Below are 23,218 nucleotides of genomic sequence, written 5' to 3'. Positions count from 1 at the left end.
CGAGAGCCCATATGCCATCTGCTGGGTGAGGTGCTGCGGGGACCCCAGACAGGCCTGTGATGTCTTTCCCGCCTTCGAAGAGCAGAGGCATGAGCCAAGGACACCGACACCAGAAACCAGCAGCAGTCCCTGTGGGGTTCAACCTGCTGCCTGCACGACCTGCCTCCACCACGGCAGTCTCTCTGCCAGCTGGCCTTCATGGGTCTTACCCTCACCTCCATCCTGGATGTCCTCAGGCTGCCCTGCACTTGAACCTTACTGTTTCTCCTCATCCTGGAAAAAAGGAGACTCTGACCCTTTGGTCTTGCTTTCTCCCATGCCCATCTTTACTTTCCAGATCACTGCTTAACCCTCCACTTTGCTCCTGAGTGGTACCTGAAAATGTCTTTCCTAAAACCTTGGAAACATATCTGGGGGTTGGGAGGAGTGAAATGGTAGCTCAGAGCTGGCTCTCTGAAAAGCTGGACAGTCTGAGGCCCCCTTTCCTGTGCCCAGGGAAGTGGTATTTCCCCGGCAGGCTTCTCCGGAAAAGAGGTTCACTGTAGAGGGCAGGGCGTGACTCCATCAGCTTTAAAAATAAGGACTCTATCGAATAGAAAGAAAGAAAAGCCATCCACCCAGCTTAACCTGAGCCTTGTAACAGAGAGGGGAGTGTGTGGGGAGAACAAGAGGGAGATGCAATTAATTACCCTTAGAAGCAAAGGTAAAAGTTGAAGATTACGAGACCCATTTACAGGAGGGAATAGACCCATCATTGAGCCTAGAGAATGGAAGGATTGTTTAGGGCCAGAAAAGCGTCTCAATGTTCAGATTTCATTCCTTTTCTGGAGCTTTGGAGAGAGGAAGGTCACAGCTTGGGCCTGGAAGGTACGCTTAGCAGTGGGTTCAGACTGGGAGGGGGCTGTTGTCTTGGGTTGGGTTCTGGGCCCACAGACTGCCCCCTCCCTGAGGGAATAGGAGCTGGGATCCTCCCCAGGAGCTGATGTGGGCTGGCCAGTGCAGGGGTACCCCCTGTGTGGGGGGCAGGGATGGGGGCTCCATTAACATCACAACAGCTGATGTCACAGACCCCACAAAGAAGCCGGGGCCCCAAAGGCAGGGTAACCCTAACCCTAGCAGAGATTGAAACAGATAGAGGGGTGGTGCTCCAGCACAATGCAGGGCCCCCACCACTCCCCTCCCCTCCCTGCACTTCCTCGAGAGCCTTTTGTCTTCTGGTCTCTTGGGCCTGGAGGCTCTCTCATTCCCGGCAAACAGTGTCCATTAAATCAAAGCTGAGGCCTCTGGGGTAAAGGGTCTGGCAACTCTTTCTCCTCCCTCCCCTTATCTCCCACTGGCTATTCCCCACCCTCGTCTGCCTGCTGAGCAGATCAGACAAGGGGCAAGCTAGAGAGAGCTTCCCATCTGTCCCTGGTTTGGTGTGGTTCCCCGCAGTGCATACGTACCACAAGGGTTGCTGGGCCCTCTCTGGACAGAGCCGTGGGTGAGACTTTGTAGCAGTGCTCAGACTAAGAAGCTGTGGGAAACAGTCTGGGTTCGGTTCAGCTTCCACATCCCAAGTCTCTAGACTGGACCTTCTTGCTTGTGATTCCCTCAACCAGCTGGAAGTCTCTCTTCTCAGAAGTACAGGGTCTTTGCGTGCCCCTGGGTACCCTAAACTGGTTCAGGGAGGTCAAGCTAGGAATGGTGGTTGTGCTGGTTTTTAGGTGTGAACTGAGGTTCATGTAGAGGCTCCCGGGAGAGGTGGGAGGGTCGGAGGCAGGGCTGCAGGTCTTGAAAAATCTCCTGCCAGAACTCTGTGAGGCAGAGAGAGGAGGTGACTGCTCAGTGTCTGGCTTTTTCTACAGGGAGATCTATACTTCCAAAGGGATCTGGTTATTATTCAGGATTTTAGTCCTGAATCTTCCTTAGACATTGATGAAAGCCATGTACCTTCTAGCCAGAAAACTGAGTGGATACAAGCCTGTGTGTTTGTACATATATTCCCCCACATACACACTCCAAGTGTTCACGGAATTCTGGTCAAGAACTCCTAAACTTTAGAAGGAGGTGTAAGTTTTGGCAGAAGAGGTTCCAAGTGGAATTGAGGGGCAGATCCCACCTGAAGGACTGGCTCTACTCTGAGCCAGGTAACTGGCTGTCTGAAGTGAAGGCTTGTATCTCGGTGGATACGCAGGAGCTCAGGGGACCTAGGGACCATGAAGCCTGTGACGGGCTTGGGGAGGGGAACCCGGGATGCAGCGATGCTCTGGACAATTCTATATGACGTGACACCGCCTGTTGTGGAATTGGAGGCGAGGGAGGGAAAGGCCTGGAAGAGCTTGTGTGTGTGGCTAGGAAATGGCTAGGCCTTTTGACCATCCGTAGCCCAGTTACACTTCACAACAAGCCTGTACATTAGGCCTGACTATGGTTCTGCTTTCACTGATAAGGATTATGAGATTCAGGGAGTTCACTGTTCAAGGTCATTCAGCTGGTATTGGTACAGCAGGAACTGAAGCCCAGGTCTCTCAGGCATTGAAGCCCAGTTGTAGTGGTCAGACTTGTTACTGAAGAAATTCTCTCCAGCCTATTCCCATTCCACCTAGGGCCAGGAAGGCTGGTGCTGTTGCACAGACATTTCAGGCCTTACTCACCGTGGTTTCAGGTATGCCTACCAGACTTGTGCACACACCAGACTTGTGCCAACTTTTCACTCTAACGTGGTCTGCCCCACATTGGATTTAATTCCTTCAAGGTCCAGCTAATTAACATCCCCATTTCTCTGGGCCCTTGTAGCTCAGCTGGTAAAGAATCTGCCTGCAGTGCAGGAGACCTGGGTTCGATCCCTGGGTTGGGAAGATCCCCTGGGGAAGGGAAAGGCTACCCACTCCAGTATTCTGGCCTGGAGAATTCCATGGACTGTATAGTCCATGGGGTTGCAAAGAGTTGGACGCGGCTGAGCGACTTTCACTTTGTGTTGCTTCCCTGACGAGAGCCATTCCCACAGCAGTCTGGGATGCCTGTCCCTCTCTCCACCAAGCTCTAAGACAGGCTCATTTCGCTCCTTCCTCTAGATAATCCGTCCTGGCTCCATCTTAACCAGGAGCCGTTCCATGGCAGGGCCAGTGTTCAGAACACCGTGAGCCCCTAGTAGCCTAGCCAGGTACTCCTCATAAATCAGGCAACTCAAGGGTTATTCCTCTTGATGACGACGATGCCAGTGTTAATGGTACAGGCAGGAAAGCCTAGGCCGGTGGTTTGGAATGCTTCCAAGGCCACAGTTCGATTTCTCGCCTTGCCTAGCAGGCAGCTTTCTCCTCCCCAGCAGGCTTCTGCCTGCTCTAGTTCCCAGTGGGGCTGAAGGGGTGCAGGGTCTCTATCCAGATCACCAACCACGCTCCACGGTGTGAAAGGGGCGGGAGAACAAAAACCATGAGACAACACGGTGAGCAGGTGCGTAGGCTCCCTTATTTAATAGCAATTAAAAGAGAACATACAGGAGGAGTAGACATGCTCTTTCCACGTGAGAGGTTTTCTACTAACCACAAGGCCCATCTGTATCAGTAGCTTTACTGGTTGAGTTTTAAAGAAAAAAGTTCCCTTTAGAGTTAAAAATGGACTTTCCTAAATTTCCCTCATAAATGTGCAACTATTTGTGCAAAATAAAAAGGCCATTTCCAACACATTAGTGAAAAGTAATTGCAAACTCAGGCAAAGGAAAAAGATAAAAGAGGCACCAGAAGCAGCCAGGAGCAGCGTCCTGGGAGAAGCGAGGCTCTGGTGAGGGGCTTCTGCAGCAGGCCGTGGGGAGTGTGCTCAGAGGCCTCATGGGCAGAGTCATGGCCAATGTCAACCTTGGGGATAAAGGGCCTGGGTCTGGGACTTGCTGAGCAAACACTTGTCAAGTGCGCAGTGAAGCTAGGCTGACTCGGAGGCCTGGGAGACAACGCAAATGCTGGGCATTGCTCCCTGGAGGCTGTATATGCCCTTTACCAATGGGAACTCTCTGCTGCTTCCAATTTTCACGTCCTGTTCTTCCCCACCATCAGCAGCTTCATTTATTCTCCTCAGAGATTTTGCCATGTGATACATTCAAACTATTCCAGCTGCCTAAAATACTACTTGCAACCCACCAGGGTCCCAAACCTGACTGTCCCTTCAGGAATATGGGTCTGGTTTTCCCGAGAACTCAGCCAACTAGAAGACGGGAAGGCCTCCAGGCACCCTTTTTCTCGCCTCTTCCTCAGGCCTCTGGGGCGCATCTACATCTCTGGGCATCTGAGGCCAGATGTCAGGATTCTGGGGGACACAGGCACCCATGCTTCGTCCAAGTCCTCTCAAGGGCTGACCTAGCTTGAGGCCTACAGACAAAACTAAAACTCCGACTTCACCAATTCAGACAGTCTGGACATTGCCAGTCCCTGTTTTCTACCTTTCCCTGGTCACCAAGAGTGTGTCTCCACAGACAACTCAGTGGTGCAGGTTGGTTTTGTTAGGGAAGGCTGGAGGCAGACCAAGAGGAAAGAAGGGCTCTAACAAAGGATCTGCCCTGTGAGTCTCGGGCTTGAGTACGTGTTTTCTACAGAGGGGCTTCTGTGTGCAAGGGGCAGGGTGACCCTCGTTCCTCTACCCTGTTCATTTTCTCTTTGTAACACTATTTCTCCAGGGTACGGGTCTGAGACCAGACTGACAATGATAATGCTTGAAAAATAAAGCGACATACTTAAGCTTCTCTCCATTCCACTTCAAAGTTAGAGTGGAATGCAAAAAGCAGAAGAGATCCTGCTGTAACGGGTCTAGTGAAGCAGGGTGTTTGGGGCCCTTCTTAAGCAATAGGATTTGAGTGATCATTTCTTGCTCTTTTCTAATAAAGTCCAGAATCTGAGAGATGGCATTTGAGGTCTCATCCCCTTGGCCCCTGCCCTCCCTTGGCTGTAGCAGTTCTGAGAGGCAGCGCTCATCTCTGAGCCTCATTCTAAGACCCTGGACCAAGCCCTCAGGATGACTAGCCCTGAGGATGAGCCTCAGAAAGCTCTGCAGAGCCTCCAGCAGCCTGGTCTTTCCAGTTTTGAGGAAGTCTGTGTGTCTGTGTGCATGTTTTCTTCCCCACGGTTTTCAAGTTGTGACATAATATTTGGCAGGGGGGCGGGGGTGGTGGTGAAAAGCACTGCCCTCCCTAGAAGCAACTCAGCAGCTGACAAAGGTAGTGGACTCTGTTTGACGAGTCTTTCCTCCCACTAACCCTAGCTGGAAAGCCTGTGTGGCTTATTTGTCATTGTTTGGTGATGCACAATTATACTCTCGCCAGTAGCCTTAATAGCGTCTTCCTGAAGTGTCTTAAAGGGCAGGTTCCAATGACTGACCTCATAGCAAAGCCTTTGCATTAAGTCACAGGAGCCCATTTGCGACAGAGGACATAGCCAGTTCAGGCTCCTCTGCAGACTCCAGAGCTTGAAGGATAGGATTACAGGCAATCTTTCTCAGACAAAGCCAAAAGATAGCTCTGGGGGACCTCAAAGGGGGACGGAAGCTTTAGGCTTGAGCAGGAGCTTCTAATCCAGGGTATGACTTGGTGAGGGACGGCTGGGGTGACAAACCATTAGTCAGGGTTGCTCTGCTCTACTTCATGGTGACAGCGGCTCCATCCCAGAGGCAGGTCCAGCGGAAGCTCTCCCCACAGCACAGAGCTGGTGGCATTTCCCATAGAGATGGTGGCCAGAAAGTTGGTTTTAAAACACAAAGGATCGATTGCAAGTAACCTTCAGGTTTTACCTAAGCGGAAAGCAAGAGGTCATTTTTCAGGCTTCTGCAAGCTGACTATCCCAGTGACACTGCTGGCGGAGGCCACGTCTGAGCTTCTCTGTCTGTGGAATAACTGCGGACCTGGGCCCTGAACCAAGCGCCTGACCAGGAAGGAGGGCAGTGAGAGGAATGGGGAAGGGGCTGGGCTCTGACCCCATTCACACTGGCTTTCAAGATTCCTCCTGGTGTGGGGGCAACCTACAGCTAGTCATAGTCTAGTTAGTCCCACTGCGTACTCAGCTCTGCCATGCCCCAGACAAATCAGGAGTGCAAGCGCTGGGGGCAGATTGAGGCTTCAAGATGCCATCCTGGGGGAGCTGCAGCGAAGCTGTCAGCTGGTCACAGTGGCGTGCTTGATGTCTGCTTAGGGAAAGTCTCTGGACTGAGAAAAAAAACCTCTGGAACTCCACAGCTGTGTGTTGGTCTTTCATAGACCAAGGAGTAGTGTCTTCCAGGCCCTTTCCTTGCATCAAGAACAACCAGCCTCACCTACGCAGTGAATGGGGCACCTAGGAGTGAGCAGGATGTACTTTATTATCCTTCTGCCTATCACCTTATCTCCCAGTGCCAAGTGCCCATTTTGTCTGTGCAGTTTCTGAGCCCCAGACCTAAGCTCTAGAGCCACGGGTGAAAGGGGGTTCCTCACACCGGACTGAGGACGCCACCGTCTCTAGGAAGATACAGTGTAGTGTGGCTTCCCCTGAAGCCCGGCCTAGCAACATCTCCTGGACTTGCTTACTCTTGTGCCTCTTCTACTATAGGGAAAGGTTATGCAAATACTGTACATAGGTTATTATAAAAAAATACATTTGTTCTCTTTGAAGAAGAATGCACAAATGCAGGGCCAGCCAGCGCTGGGTCCTGGACTCTGGGGCTGCAGCCATCAGCCTCTGTGGGCCTGAGGCCCGTCTTCACGAGTGGTGGCTGCTGATGAGTCCCCGGAGTTGCTTGGCCACGGTGTCAATCAATTTCTGCTTGTCTCGCTCATTTTTCCGAAACTGTGCAAACATGTTGTTCTTGCGGCTGGTGTCCTTCATCCTAAACAGAGAGGGGGAAGAGAGATAGCAAAGTGTTCGAGGCAGCAAGGTGGCCAGTATGTCTGAACAACCACCCGGAGTTGAGAGAGTCCAGAATATTTCCACTGTCAGGCCCACACTCACCTACTATTCAGAAAGCTGCCCTGTTGGCACCTCCATACCTCCCAACTTCAGTCACCTCTGGAAAACAGTTGAGAGCCAGCCATGGCCAGCCCCCTTACTATCCATGCTCACCCTACCTACTTCCTCCCTTTCTATGCCCAGGTATGAGCCTGGCGTAGGTGTCTGGCACCTGCTGCAGCCCTGATGGACAACAGGACCTCAGAGAATGTCTAAGGTCTTCTCATCAACCCCGAACCTACTGAAATCCTGCTGCGACCTTACAGCTGGCATTTGAAAGGGAAAGCAGGACAATGCTCTTAACGAGCATTTCAAAAGAACACGAGTACTGAAAGCCACTATGCATTCCTAAACATTACTCTAGCTGGTAACTCTATCCTACTCCTAACAAAACCAAGGGCCTGACTGATCTCTTTTCCTTTGCCTCAGAATGGGGCCCAGAGGCAGTGAGGTGGTTCAGAGGGCACGGTGCTGAGGAAAGAAGGTGCCAAAAGGCTGAGCCGTTCTCTCAGTTGAAAAACCAGGGTTTTAGGCAAGAGAAGCCCCTGAGTTCTCAATGGCTGCGACACCTTCAGATCTTGACCTTTGGAAAGCTTTTTAACTGGCTGCTGCTAAAGCTCCCAAGACGGCGTATTCCTAGAGCACAAACCATGGGCAGTTCTGGCCGTCAATTCCGCAGATGGAGAGACCTAACTGGAAAGCGTGGATGGAGAAAGGCAAGGCTAGGCTGAGGCCCAGAGGAACCCCAAGCCTGACTCAGCCATTGTGACAGATCCCAGGAACCTTTCATTCCCCTGAAAGGCGCCCCAGCCCCTGGTATTTGTTGGTGATTGTCAACTTTGGCCCCAGCCTCTGCACATCGGATCTCCAGCCCACAGATAGTTCTCGTGGTAGAGAAAGAAGGACTCTGCCTAGACTCATTTGTCCCTGGGGCGGCCTAGGTGGCTCCTTACCACCATCCCTCAGGAGCTTGGCCGGCTCTCTGACTTCACAGCCCCCTGCCCTGCATGGTGATGGGCGAGGAGAGGGGACAGAAGGAACCTGGCACCAGGGAGTCAACTACTCCCAGGAAGACTTCCAGGGGCCTTTGGCTAATCCTGGACCACTTTTTCCCGTGGGGAGGCCCCATGCAGAGGGATGGACTAGAGAGGCCAGAAGGTCAGAGAGTCCACAAGGACGTTTATATCCATATGGTAGGGAGGTTCTGATGAGCATCCCAGCTTTATGGCTCTGGCTGATGGTGACAGCCACAAATGAATTGAGACTTCTCTCTCTGATCTAAACTTTAGGGCCTTGAGCCTGGAATTACTCATCAAGCATACTTAGACACTGCGTATAAGGTACAACCACCCACATGTGGAGGTCTGTGCTTGAAAGGGAGGAAGAAGAAGAGATGACAGAGGTTTAGAGGTTTAGGTTGAAAAGAAAGCACAAAGGACCTCAAGGCTATGATGATTACTGTATTTGGTCTCTCAAACAGTAACCGCACCATGATATTTGTGGAACTGGCTTGACTTAGGATTATTTATCCCAGACAGCAACTCCTTTGCTGGATATACTATAAATCTAAATAAAACCAACACTAAACAAACAAAAAAAAGAATAATAAAGGAAGAAAAGCACTTCTGACCTTTATAGAACACTTAATTTAACATCCTATGTGGTCACTCGTTTCATAACTCCTCAAAGCAGCCCAAAGACAGAGATGGCTTTCAATTCCCTTTGAGGAGGTCCAGAAAGAAGGAAGGAGGGAACAGGAGAAAAGGGTAGTCTTTGGGCCCCAGAGGCCAGGATTTCTTAGCCATTAAGGCCTGGAGTGGGGATTACTTGAAGGAGAAACTCAGGTGCCCTGAGGGCTGATGGTGGCATGCTGGTGTGTACCCTGCAATGCTCAAAAACCAAAGGACAGCCCCCATCCCCTATCACGTTCTGTGAGCCCAGGATCTGGATCTTTCTGGCCCTGGACACCTCTCAAAGACACAGGGGCCTCTTCTCTTTCCTGAAAGTCCTCATCATGTCCTGTGTCTTTCCACGTCTCATCCCACTAAGAAGTGTCAGGCTGGAAAGGACAGAGTATTGAGCTCTGGTGGTAGAGCTGGCTGTGGGGAGAGCAGGAGAGGGTCAAATCGAGAGACTGATTCCTATGAGGCTGGGAAATGTGGATTTTAGTGATCTGGGTGGCCTCTGGCCCTACTGTGTTTGGAAGGGGGCTTTTAAATCCTGCTGATCACCCAGGGTAAGTACATGGCATTATCACTGGCTAGGCCTCCAGAATGCTACTGAGAGGCTGATTATTTTAGCCTGTTGTTGATCCACAGGAAGTAGATAAGCCAGTACTTCCTGGATGTGAGATTCTCAGGAACAGAGGCGTAAGAACTATTGAGAGAGGCAACTGGCCGAAGGGAATCCCAGAGCCCATCTGAACAGGACACCCGAGCAGCAACGCAAAAGCCAGTAGGGTGCAGAGAACGTGGGTGAGGCCTCGCCTCTAAGAAAGAGTCTTCTGTGGGAGATCCTGAAGCCAGGGCCTCACCACTGGGAGGGCGGGAAGACTGCTGAGGAAGCTCCCTTGTGTCAGGGCTGGATTTCAGGCCCTGGACTAGCAAGAGTATTGAGTGTGCCAGGAAGGTGGGCGGGAGCAACCTTTTACCTGGCACTGATGGGGGAAAATCCCTGTCACCACTCCCAGCCCCAAAGGAACTGGTAAGCCAAGGGTCACTTGAAGGACCAAGGAGAGAGGAGGCAGCCAGCCAGCTGGCACCGGGCTGGTTTAGCAGATTAGTATGTCAGGGTGGGGACAACTCACAGGGTAGGGATTTTAGTGTAGTCATTAGTGTCAATGAGGAAACCAGAAGGACTTGCCTGAAAGTAGTGGAAAAGGCCCAAGTGAATAATATACTTACTCTCTAGATATCCTAGGGAAGAAGGTCATTGGGAGAGAGAATCATGGGAAACAGAGTTAAAATGGAAACATGAGTCTGTCTTGATCTGGAAAAAGTCAATTCTGGGCTCTTAGTGGCTTGGCTCCAGCGCACACCTCTGCCTTCTGCTTGCGCCCGCTCTCTACCTCCTCCCCTTCTCTCCCCCATTATAGCCTTCAGTAGGAAGGCACCCCTCAGCCTCTCCTTCTGCTTAAGGCTTCACTCTGGCTTCCTGGACTCGGATTCTTGCCTTCTTAGGAGTTGAGACCTGCCTGACTGGCTATATATGTAGACTTACTACACTGTCTATATGCAGGGCGCTCTTCTAAGAAGCCAAGGGTTTTATCTAGTTTGATGACAAGAGAAAGCTTCCTTTTTACATGGGTCTTTGTCTCTGGTCTGCCAGCTCTCAACTAGGTAAGCTAAAGCCAGGCCCAGGCTACAACGCAGTGCAGATTCCAGCATCTGGGTGACATGTTGGTTAGTGAGACGTTCTGGAGCTGGCTAACTCAACCTCAGCGGCAGCAGCTCTGCTTCAGAGACGCGCAAGTCCCATGGCAGCCACTTTGCTGGCTAGTGACTGCTTAAGGCAAGAGTTAGACACTTCCAATACAGCTTTCTTGGGCTATTCAGCATAAGAAAGCTCAATCTGATGGAGACACGGGTTGGTAGGGCAGCTGAAATAATTTCAGGAGCTTCTTTGCCAGGAACCAGAGAAGCCATCTGTTCTGTGGGGACGCTCTCCATCCATCATCACACCCCAGATGGCTGGGGCTGGCTCACTCTGTTCACCAGGCTGACCTGAGCCCCAGGCTAAGGCATCTTCCTTTCTCTTCCTGTCATCTGTAGGTAAGCTCTGAAGTAATGCCACAGTTCCCCTGACACACACTTTCCCTAGCTTGCTGGGGCTCAGGGATTAAGAGGCTCCAAAAGGAAGACGGCACTGCCAAATCCAGCAATGGAAACTGCTGAGAACACCTGTGGCGGCTTTAGAGTGGGGCCTCTTTGCCATCTTTTCAAGGTAGTGGCAAAGAGAAAATTATCCTCTGTATCAGTCTCCCCTCCCCATCACCCCACCCCTCAAAACAGGCCACGGGATGGGTACTCACTTCTCAAGCAGGGCCAGAGCCGTCACAGGGTTTACCCGGAGGTACTTGCAGGTGGGCTGGCCGTAGTCAGCAAGGTAGGTTGACCAATCCCACTGGATGAAGAGATCCAAAAGCTGTAAAATATCCAAACCCCCACTCTGGTGATTAATCAGACAGATAAGACAAATCAGGATCTCAAAAACTCCTAGCACCCTTCACTACCCACTAGATTTGAAAAATAAAATTAAAATTGTAATACGAGAAAGAGTATGACTCTTCCCTGAGAGCTCAGATGGTAAAGAATCCACCTGCAATGCAGGAGACCCAGGTTTGATCCCTGGGTTGGGAAGAGCACCCAAAGAAGGGGATGGTGACCCACTCCAGTGTCCTTGCCTGGAGACTCCATGGACAGAGGAGCCTGGCGGGCTGCAGTCCATGGGGTTGCAAAGAGCTGGACACGACTGAGCCACTAACACACACACAAGAGAAAGAATGGCTACAGTAACAAAACTAAGAAAATAAACGGGTAATCACTGTAAGGTAGAGTCATCTCTGCCGGAAGCACTGCACTGCTGATGCCGGGAGAGAGCTCTCAGAGGCAGGCCTGGAAAGAAACTGGCACTGGACTGAATCAAAACACCAGACTATCATAATAATCACTCATTCACTTAATAAATACTTACGAAATGTCTTCCATGTGCCAAGCACCATTCTAGGAGCTCAGAATTCAACCATGAACAAATACAGGTGGGTGTGTCCAGTGCCCCATATGCAACTATATGAGCTTTCAGGTTAAAAGGTCTGGGTTCAAGTATGAATTTCATGACTTGCTGTGTTGACTTTGCTAAGTTACTCAGTTGATACAGACACATGCCAAAAACAAACAGGACACACAGATAGCACAGAAACACACTGAACCAAGACACAAATGGACCATATGCTATTTACATGAGGCAATATACAACACCCATGTGGACACTGGTTGAACAGATAGAAATCTGCTAACTAACCACATTTTGTCAAAGGCTTTCCTTCTCAGCCAGCTTTAGCCTCAGGTATCAGTCTAACAAATATTGAAAACTCATAACTAAATAAAACTAAAAAAGAAAAAAATCAGTGCCTTTCAAAGGTGGGTTAGGGGTGACGGAAGGGAAGCTGGTAGCCCCCTGTATAAACCTGCGGGGGTCACTGCCCCAGACTCACATCATCACACAGAAGGGCCTTCAAGCAGTCTTTCTAGCCATGAGATGCACACAAGTGCTTCTGGACTTAGGGCGTTTCCCCACTTCTCCCTTTCCAAGAGGTAACAGTTGATGAAGGTAAGCAGACCACAATCTCTCTGTGCAGAACTAAGGCGGAGAGGCCAAGAATCAAATTCAACGCTGGAGTCTGGGCTCTTAGGCATACCTTCCTCCTCTGTCTTCCCCACTGTGCAGCTGGGCAAACAGGCAGTGTGGGCCAAGTCTCCTCTTCTATCCATTCTCTTAGGATAGATGTTAAGAACTTCCTCAGGATGCAAATTGGCTAAAGTCCCAAAACTAAAACAGAGAAAAGCCCCTACACCCTCAGCCAAGAAAGGGATACTAAATACGAGAGGAGACGGGGAGAGAGACAGACATGTTGGTTGGCCTGGGTCAGCAAGGCCCCAAACGGCCCTCTCAGGCCTCTTTTAGGTCATGCTTGTTTTAGTTGGCAAGTAAAAGGGCTTCTACCACTTCCTTTCACTGCCCCAAGGCCTCACAGAGCTCTCCTTTAGAAGAAAAATTTCCCTGACTTCCTATCCTAATCTTGGTATTTCCAGCCTAAAGACTGCTCAAGACAGTTCCTCCTAAGGAACATGATAGACATTTGGAGTGTCCCTTGTTCTAAAGGTCTTCTACAAGTAAGATTATGTTTTTCCCTGAAACCCCAAGGAAAGAAACTATGGGAAAAGAGAGCATTTTATTAATTAGTTTTTTTTCTCTTAGAAAACTAAACAGAAAATGTTGGGAGCTTTTTGCTGTTTGCATGCTAGGGACCTAACAAAAGAAGCATGAAAGAATAACAAATAAGTTTAATTGGAAAAATTTGAAAACCTGATTTCTTAAAGCTATTTTAGATATTATTTCTCAGATGTGGAGATATATATATATATATATATATATATATATATATATATACATTTCATAAAACTAATTTCATTTTGTTCTCTACTAATAGAATCCTAATTTCAGTGATGGAACTGATGGTATCAGCATTTTCTGATTTACTGCAAAGAACACCATGTCTTTCTGGATGATGAAACCTGGGTAAATCACCAATAGGGCGTGGAGGGCAGTTCATAACTTAGTCCCAAGATTTCCTATTTTTAAATTCTTGCCAAAGTCTCTCAATGCCAGTACTGAGCCTACGACCTCTGGGATGACAAGCTAGCTAGTTTATCCCACGCTGGGCCTGGAAACCACACAACTCTACTAAGCTCAACCAGTATGAGCCTGCGGCTCACGCTCTGGGTCTATGCTGCTTCCCACAGGCCTTTTTGTGGCCTGCACCTAGATCTGATGGTCTCCTCTGAGACAGATGGACATAGACTAGAGGCTGCGTAAGACTTAGCTAAGTTAACCTGCTCTGGGGTACAGCTCTACTGGATTCTTTAGATCAGAGTTAGAATAAGAGAATAAGAAAACCAGTAGGCCTCTTTATCACGGCACTTGGATCTCCAGACTATGATATTCCGAGGTGAATGAGGCCTCTCAGCCTAGTTCTCTGCATGCAACTGCCTTGTAAGATCTCAGTAAAGTCTCTCCCGAGGATGCTGAACATTCTGTCATCACTGAACGTGTGTCATCGCGAGCACATCTTAATTTTTTATCTCTAAAAGTTTCCATTTTGGAAATAATTCCAATCTATCAGAAAGTTCTAAGAAGAGGCGTAGTCTAAGGAGCACTATATACCCTCCTCCCAGATCCATGCATCACCAATGTTTTACCCAGCATGCCCCATCATTTGTGTTCTTTCTTTTTTTGCACATATACAGTATTTCTTCTTGGAGTCTCTTGAGAGTAATTACACACATCATGGCCCTTTATCCCCAAATATTTCAGCATTCTTCTCAAACATAATCACAGTATGGTTTTTAACTTCAATAAATCTAATTTTGATACAGTTCATACTCTAATTTTATAAATTGACCCAATAATGTCCTGTATAGCTTCTTTGTTCAGGATCAGGTATTACATTTAGCTAGCTATTGAGTCTCCTTTAATCTGGACTATTTCCACAGTCTTTCTTATATGATATTGACATTTTTTAATAATATCAACTCTTCAAAAGTTCCCTACCTCCTTTTTCATCCTAGGTTTTGACTTTCCTAACTCTTTCTCATAATAAGATGTAAGATATGCATATCTGGCCAGAATCCTACATGTGATGCTGTGTCCTCCTCAGGGCATCACATCTGGAGGTGCAAATGTTCACGTGTCTCTCAACGGTGACATTAATTTTGATCACCCAGTCAAGATAAGATGTCGTCTGATTTCTCCACTGTCTAGGTATTATTTTTTCTTTTGTAACGAGCAAGCAATTTAGGAGATCACGTGAACATACTGTTCCTGATTAAAATTTTCTATTAGATTTAGCATCTATTGAAGATGTTTCTCCAATTTAGTCTTCACTACGATAGTTCCAAACTGATTCCATCCTTCCCTCCAAGTTTATCAGCTGTCACTCAGCATTTGACCATAAGCAAGTGCTCGCTTCTGCTCCACTATTAATTCATCTGCTTTATTACTGGTATGGATTCATGGGTTTCCACTGTTTAATAGTTTATATTCATTAGTTCAGTTCAGTTCAGTTCAGTCGCTCAGTTGTGTCTGACTCTTTGCGATCCCATGAATCGCAGCATGCCAGGCCTCCCTGGCCATCACCAACTCCCGGAGTTCACTCAGACTCACGTCCATTGAGTCAGTGATGCTATCCAGCCATCTCATCCTCTGTCGTCCCCTTCTCCTCCTGCCCCCAATCCCTCCCAGCATCAGAGTCTTTTCCAATGAGTCAACTCTTCACATGAGGTGGCCAAAGTACTGGAGTTCCAGCTTTAGCATCATTCCCTCCAAAGAAATCCCAGGGCTGATTTCCTTCAGGATGGACTGGTTGGATCTCCTTGCAGTCCAAGGGACTCTCAAGAGTCTTCTCCAACACCACAGTTCAAAAGCATCAATTCTTCGGCGCTCTGCCTTCTTCACAGTCCAACTCTCACATCCATACATGACCACTGGAAAAACCATAGCCTTGACTAGACGGACCTTTGTTGGCAAAGTAATGTCTCTGCTTTTGAATATGCCATCTAGGTTGGTCATAACTTTCTTTCCAATATGTTTCTATTTGTAAAGATAAACAGATACACGTTTGCTTCCTTATTTCCTCTTCTTTCTTTCACAGAAAGTAGAATACTATGTATGCACTTAAGATATTTTATTTCTTCACATTTATAAGCAGGAGGGGGATGGAGAAGAAGAAAAGAGAGTGTCAAAGGCAGGAGACTGAACTATTCTTCAAACTTTATTGAGTATCAATTCATAATTTTTACCATATCCTCATGCTACAAGTGTATTTATTAATTTAACAGTTTTGCATTGATTCATATTTTGGTATTAAAAAATTTTAAAGAACACTTTACACCACTATCATAAATGGGAAACCATTCTAACTTGTCATAAATAGAAGATAACTCAAACATCAGCACAACAATGAGATACTTGCTTTGTTGTCGCAAAGGCTATAAAGGGATAGCTTTCTTTCAACAATGATTCTGTGTTTAATGTGCATCTCGGTACTATCTCACCCTGTACTCAGTTTAGATATGCAAAGTCCATCATGCAAAATGTGGGGGTGGATGAATCACAAGCTGGAAACAAGCTGGAATCAAGACTGCTGGGAGAAATAACAACCTCAGACATGCAGATGTTACCACTCTAATGGCAGAAAGAAAGGAGGAATTAAATAGCTTCTTAATGAGAGTGAAGGAGGAGAGTGAAAAAGTTGGCTTAAAACTCAACATTCAAAAAAAGAAGATCATGCCATCAGGTCCCATCCCTTTATGGCAAATAGATGGGGAAAAAGTGGAAACAGTGACAGACTTTATTCTTTTGGACTCCAAAATCACTGTGGATGGTGACTGCAGCCATGAAATTAAAAGACGCTTGCTCCTTGGAAGAAAAGCTATGACAATGCTAGACAGCATATTAAAAAGCAGAGACATCACTTTGCCAACAAAGGTCCATCTAGTTAAAGCTATGGTTTTTCCAGTAGTCATGTATGGATGTAAGAGTTGGACCATAAAGAAGACTGAGAACCAAAGAATTGATGCTTTCATATTGTGGTGCTGGAAAGGACTCTTGAGAGTCTCTTGGACTGCAAGGCGATCAAACCAGTCTATCATAAAAGAAATCAACCCTGAATAACCATTGGAAGGACGGATGCTGAAGCTCCAATACTTTGGCCACTTGATGCAAAGAGCCGACTCACTGGAAAGATCCTGATGCTGGGAAAGATTGAGGGCAGGAGGAGAATGGGGAGACTGAAAATAACATGGTTGGGTAGCATCATGATTCAATGGACATGAGTTTGGGCAAACTCTGGGAGATAGTGAAGGATAGGGAAGCATGGCATGCTGCAGTTTATGGGGTTGTAAAGAGTCAGACGTGACTAAGCGACTGAAGCAACAACTCAAGTGCCACTTCAGATGGCCTTCCGTAACTCCGCTATTCCATCCAACCTGTGAAAGTGAAAGTTGCTCACTCATGTCCGATTCTTTGCGACCTCAGGGACTATACATGGAATCCTCTAGACGTTCCTTTCTCCAGGGGATCTTCCCAACCTAGGGATCGAACCCAGATCTCCTGCATTGCAGGCAGATTCTTTACCAGCTGAGCCACCAGGGAAGCCCAAGAATACTGGAGTGGGTAGCCTATCCCTTCTCCCGTAGATCTTCCCGACTCAGGAATTGAACCGGGGTCTTCTGCATTGCAGGCAGATTCTTTACCAACTGAGCTAAGAGGGAAGCCCTCCATTCACCCTCTGTTTTGGTATTTGTGGCTTTAGCCAAGAGTTGAGTGATGACTGTGTGCCTGCACCAGTGTTAAGTGGTGTATGGGCACAGGGAAGCACCTGTAACAGATGTTTTCAGCAAGAATTAGTCTCATTATGAGAGAGGATCAGAGCACACCTGGGCCCTGTGTGCTGGGATGGTCAGCAGGGTCCACAGCCAAAGGTCTGGTTTGGTTGGTAAGACCTGGGAGGCTAGATGGGCTGGGGCGACAGGTTAACACAATCACGAGAATAGTTCACTTCTCTCATCCCCGGGAACCCTCATTAGAGAGTGGGTTTCCACGTAATCGACTTTTGATGAACTCTTACTTCTGTGTCAGAACATTGTTAAAATTCTTGATTTTCCATGTGATGCCTTCTCATTGAATTTACAGAACCATGTTGTGGGCCTGCACCATGTTCATTCTATTTATATTTCTTAAGAGTTGCATAAAAATTATAACCTTCTTAAGTTTAAAAGTTCGAGTGGCTTCTTCTAATATTTACTCATAGGATTTGAAACATAAATAATAAAGCATATTTTCTCGTCTCAGATTGTCTTAATGAAGACATTAGCCATTGTCTTCTAAAAACATTCAGCAAATGTTTTTAGAAGCATCTAATATGTGGAAGGACAGGGATGGGCTTTTCAAGTGATATTAAGATATGTGGTTTCCCCCCACATAGGAGAATAAAAGAAAAACACAAATAACTCCAATCCAAGCCAAATGATTTTAATGCTATTAAGTAATGTATTCCTCTTCTTTTTGAACTATCACATGAACAATTTACAAGGTTTTTCACTTGTAACAAAATTTAAACAGCATATATAAACTGTGGTTCAGAATGCACACACACACACACACATTGGGTTTAAATTTATTTTGATTATCAGACAATGTTTGAGGTGATTAGAATCACATCAGCAGAAACAAATGTGTTATGATTATATCTCTGTCATTGAGTCAGATATGGAAATTTGCCTGCATTTTATTATTACCATCAGTCACAGATTTTGTTAAACAAAATTAAAAAATTTTGTTTTGAAATAATTTTAGACTTACATACAAATTGTAAAAATAGTTTAGACAATTCCTCTAACGTCCAGATTTACCCAGCTTCTCTAATGTCCACATATTATATTACAATGATCAGAACCAAGAAATCAACATTGGTACAATGCTATTAAACTATTTCATTCTACTTTCACCAGATTTTCCACTAACGTCCTTTTTCTGAACACATTCAGTATCCCACTGCATTTAATCATCATGTCTTCTATGACTCTTCCAGTATATTTTCTCATTTTTATCTTTGAAGACCTTGACATTTATAAATTACTCTTACTTATTTATTTTGCAGAAGGTCCCTTAATTTGAGTCTGCCCAATATTTGCTTAGACTTCTCTGGTGGCTCAGAGGGTAAAGCGTCTGCAATGTGGGAGATCCGGGTTCAATCCCCGGGTCACGAAGATGCAATCCACTCCAGTATGCTTGCTGGGAAAATCCCATGGATGGAGAAGCCTGCTACAGTCCATGGGGTTGCAAAGAGTCAGACACGGCTGAGCGACTTCACTCCCTCGATATTTGCTTCTGGTTAAACTGAGGCAGTAGTTTTCAGTGAGGGAGACCTTGCCTCACATGGGACACCTGGAAATACGTCTGGAGACATTTTTGGTTGTAACAAGGCTGGCGGTGGTAGTGGAGGTGATGCTTCTGGTATCGAGGGAGCCAGGAATGCTGGTAAGCATCCTCCAGTGCTCAGGACAGCCCCTACAGCAAAGAACTACCAAGCCCAAATGGCAGCGGTGTCACGGTTACCAAATTCTGGATTGAGGTTGTGCATTTTTTGTTTTGCAAAAACACTACAGAAGTGATACTGTCCCCTTCTCAGTGTATCATATCAGGTGTACAGGATATCCACATATTTCACTATTGGTGACATTAACCAATAATGATCACTTGATCACTTAGTTTAAGTGGTTAAGTTTCTCTATTGCAAAATTATTATTTTTACCTTTGTAATTAATATTTTTTTGTCAGAGATATACTTTGATACTAAGAAAATATCCTGTTTCTCCTCAAACTTTTGTCCACTAATGTTAACATCCATTGGTAGATCTTGTCTATAACATTTATTATTAATAATGTTAAATTAATAATGCTAATAAATATATATATATACAGTTATTAAATGAAATCCTCCTGTGAGGAAAAGTGTTGTCCCTTCTCCTCCATTTATTTGTCCATTTATTTATATCAGTATGACCTCAGAGGTATTTATTTTGTGGATTATAATCTAATACAATCATCATTCATGCTGTTGTTCGAACTGTTCCAGCTATGGTTGTCAGGGATGCCTGCAGACTGGCTCTCCCATGTATTTTCCATCTATCTATCTGGACATGGAACAACAGACTGGTTCCAAATAGGAAAAGGAGTACGTCAAGGCTGTGTATTGTCACCCTGCTTATTTAACTTCTATGCAGAGTACATCATGAGAAATGCTGGACTGGAAGAAGCACAAGCTGGAATCAAGATTGCTGGGAGAAATATCAATAATCTCAGATATGCAGATGACACCACCCTTATGGCAGAAAGTGAAGAGGAACTATAAAGCCTCTTGATGAAAGTGAAAGAGGAGAGTGAAAAAGTTGGCTTAAAGCTCAACATTCAGAAAACGAAGATCATGGCATCCGGTCCCATCACTTCATGGGAAATAGATGGGGAAACAGTGGAAACAGTGTCAGACTTTATTTTTTGGGCTCCAAAATCACTGCAGATGGTGACTGCAGCCATGAAATTAAAAGATGCTTACTCCTTGGAAGGAAAGTTATGACCAACCTAGATAGCATATTGAAAAGCAGAGACAGTACTTTGCCAAGAAAGGTCTGTCTAGTCAAGGCTATGGTTTTTCCAGTGGTCATGTATGGATGTGAGAGTTGGACTGTGAAGAAGGCTGAGCGCCGAAGAATTGATGCTTTTGAACTGTGGTGTTGGAGAAGACTCTTGAGAGTCCCTTGGACTGCAAGGAGATCCAACCAGTCCATTCTGAAGGAGATCAGCCCTGGGATTTCTTTGGAAGGAATGATGCTGAAGCTGAAACTCCAGTACTTTGGCCACCTCATGCGAAGAGTTGACTCATTGGAAAAGACTCTGATGCTGGGAGGGATTGGGGGCAGGAGGAGAAGGGGACGACAGAGGATGAGATGGCTGGATGGCATCACTGACTTGATGGACGTGAGTCTGAGTGAACTCCAGGAGTTGGTGATGGACAGGGGGGTCTGGCATGCTGCGATTCATGGGGTCGCAAAGAGTTGGACATGACTTGAGTGACTGAACTGAACTGAACTGATCCTTTCTTGAACAATTCCTTACTTGCTGGTGCTATAAGATGTGCCAAGCTCATCTTGCACATTCCCTGCCCCTGCTTTGGAACCAGTCACTTCTCCAAGGAGCTCCGGTTCCTTGTATTGTAGAACAGATTTAGAAACCAAGATCTGGGCCCTTAGCATGCTCATTCCTATTGTGGTGTTAATGTTTCTAAGCTCTATTAATGGACAGAGCTAGGAAACACATGTATATTTATTAACACAACATATTTATTTCTATATCTCTTTGTGAATATAGTTTAAAATTATGAGTTCATATTTTATGTCAGTTCATATTCCAGGCCAACACCACAGGGTTCAGTCTACCTTTCCCTCTTTCCTTATTTATCACTTCTTTCTCTGACAATGAGAAACCTGGCTCTCATTATATTTTACTTACTGGGTTTCATCCTGGTACAGTCTAAAGTAGTTTCAGAACTGCTAATCCATACCCATGTGAGAAAAACGAGTTTACTACCTGTAGTTCAGTACTTTATACAGTTGTTTAAGTCGTGTCTGACTCTTTGTGACCCCGTGAACTGCATCCATCACGCCGGGCTTCTCTGTCCATCACTATCTCCCTGAATTTGCTCAGACTCATATCCATTGAGTCAGTGATGCCATCCAGCCATCTCAAAATTACTTACGTTACTTGTTTTCTTCCTCACTCCTTTCAGTATGATTATGCTATTCTCTCACAATTTAGTTAAGATTTAGTTTTCACTGCTTGTGTTCCATTTTGGACCCCCTCACATTCTAGTTGGTTTAAATCATTTATTTTGGTGAATGAATCAGAGCTATAGAAAAAGTACACTCAGAAGTAACGTTCTTTCCTCATCCCAACTAAGCTGCTCTATTCTCTGCATTTCTTACTACATCTTTTCTATTAACTCTTCACAGGTGACCAATATGGCTTCTGGTTTATCCTTCTTTTACTTTTTTTGTACAAACGAGAAGCTACACGTGCATGTTCTTATATCCTCTTCCTTCTCACCGGAAGGGTAGCATGCTGTAGATACTCTTCTGCACTTTTGCGTTTTTCACTTAACAGTACTCCTAGGACTCACACCAAAGATGCTAATTCCTTATTAATCATATTCTTGATTTATTCATATAAGTGCAGTTTTTATAAACTATATAAGCCATTTTCAAGGGATAGATCAGACATTATGTGGGGGGGGGCATTTTTATCATTTAACTGGTGGAACAGGAGTATTGGATATTTTCAGAGTAGAACATACTGATAAATGTTACAGCTTCTTCAAACAAAAGCAAACTCAACCAATCATTAATGATGCTTTGACCTCTAACACAGAGTTATTTGTTTATGGTATTTATCAGAGAAACTAGTGTAGTAATTGATGTGACATCTTATAAGCTACAAAGAAAAAAGGTTAATAAAAATTATAAATTATGTGATTATTGGTTATTATACAAAACTGTGTACAAGTTTTGTACAGGTAAAGGATATGACAAGGAAAGATATCAGGTTATACTAAACAAGCTATTAATCCTAGGAATATCTTCTTTTTTTTCCCTCTTCCATGAATTTAAGCTATATGACTTCTAACTAGGGCTTTGGCAATTCTAAACCTGACTCTAATACATTTCATTGTTTCAGAACATGCTCATGGCTTTCTAGGACTCAAATTACAGTTCTGATTTCATGGGGTGACAGGGGGTGGGCAGGAGGGGGAGGAGAAAGACCCAGAAAGGATGAGTAAATTGCTGAAAGTCACAAAGAAGACAAGTAGTAGACATGGCTTGATGACTTCTACTCCCTAAGACACCATAGCTGTCTATTTTTTAAAATCATCATTGATTCTGGATAAAGCACTTGCCTAAGGCTAGGTCAAAGTTCTGAACAGACTTTCATTTTTTTGCAATGGTAGCTAGGAAAGACTAGCAAAATTCAAATGAGTCAAGGTGCAAGCTAGTTCAAAGCCAGACAGTGAGCTAACTGGCAGAGTGTCAATAGCATCATAATAGTAGAACAAATGCAAACTTCTAGGAAAGACCGTAGAAATTAGATATTAAGATAAGCATATCAACATACATACTTGTTCATGCATATCAACACACATACTTCTCCCACAGAACATGCAGAAGTGATTCAAATGGATGAATTGTTCATGGGTAAAGGAGAATTACAGGTTAATATTCAAGTAAATGGTCCTGAGGGTGCTCCTGTGTTCTCACAGGCAGAAAGGATTACCACCTCGCCCCCCACCAACTCAGAAAGTAAAAATGAAAAGATCAGTGAAGGACGCCCTGCATGTTCCCACTGCTGTTGTTTAGGGCCAAGTCGAGTCCAGCTCTTTGCGACCCCATGGACTGCAGCGCGCCAGGCTTCCCTGTCCTATCTCCCAAAGTTTGCTAGACTAGTATTTTTTACTAAACCAGTTCACATCATGCTTACTTTGGTGAGGAGAATTATTCTATATATTCTCACCTTCACTGCTAATTCTTGAGATATGAATCTCATCTCCCATGTTGACGGGGAGCTTCACAAGGATGGAGATCATGTTTCCTCCTCCTGACTACTCCAGAACATGGACCAGATACGGCTAGGTTACCAGCAGGTAATCAGTAAAAGCACACTAAATAGAATTAAGCTAGGTAAAAATGACATTTTATAGGAACAATATTGGGGATGGTGGGACGGACTTATAATTTGTTTTTCAGAACAAACTTTACAAAGAGACCAAACTTAGGGTCCCTCTGACCAGCACTAGAAACAAGGTTGTCTGGGGAAGAAGGACACATCAAACGGGAGCAATAAGAGTTGTGACAGATGAGTGGGCACGAAGGGGAAGATCCTGTGACTAGTGA

At 45.8% G+C, this 23,218-nt stretch overlaps 1 protein-coding gene across 4 annotated transcripts in view; it reads right to left on the bottom strand.

The window, feature by feature from the left end:
- EXOC6B (exocyst complex component 6B) overlaps positions 1-23,218 on the bottom strand; it is a 765,919-nt gene that overhangs the window by 45,435 nt on the left and 697,266 nt on the right. For 2 of the 4 annotated variants that reach the window (XM_061431936.1, XM_061431938.1), the window contains exons 21-22: positions 10,972-11,084; positions 3,429-6,822 (exon numbers count right to left, since the gene is read on the bottom strand). The exons of 1 other annotated variant lie outside the window; for it this stretch is intronic. In XM_061431936.1, coding sequence (XP_061287920.1) covers positions 6,696-6,822; positions 10,972-11,084 — 240 coding nt within the window. In that variant the 3' untranslated portion in view covers positions 3,429-6,695. Of the gene's footprint in view, positions 1-3,428; positions 6,823-10,971; positions 11,085-23,218 lie in introns of those variants that run through there. One more of the 4 variants, XM_061431937.1, reaches the window with a different exon arrangement.

The sequence above is a fragment of the Bos javanicus genome, chromosome 11 (assembly GCF_032452875.1).
Source record: "Bos javanicus breed banteng chromosome 11, ARS-OSU_banteng_1.0, whole genome shotgun sequence".
NCBI lineage: Eukaryota > Metazoa > Chordata > Mammalia > Artiodactyla > Bovidae > Bos > Bos javanicus.
This window is presented reverse-complemented; position numbering and strand designations above follow the sequence as displayed.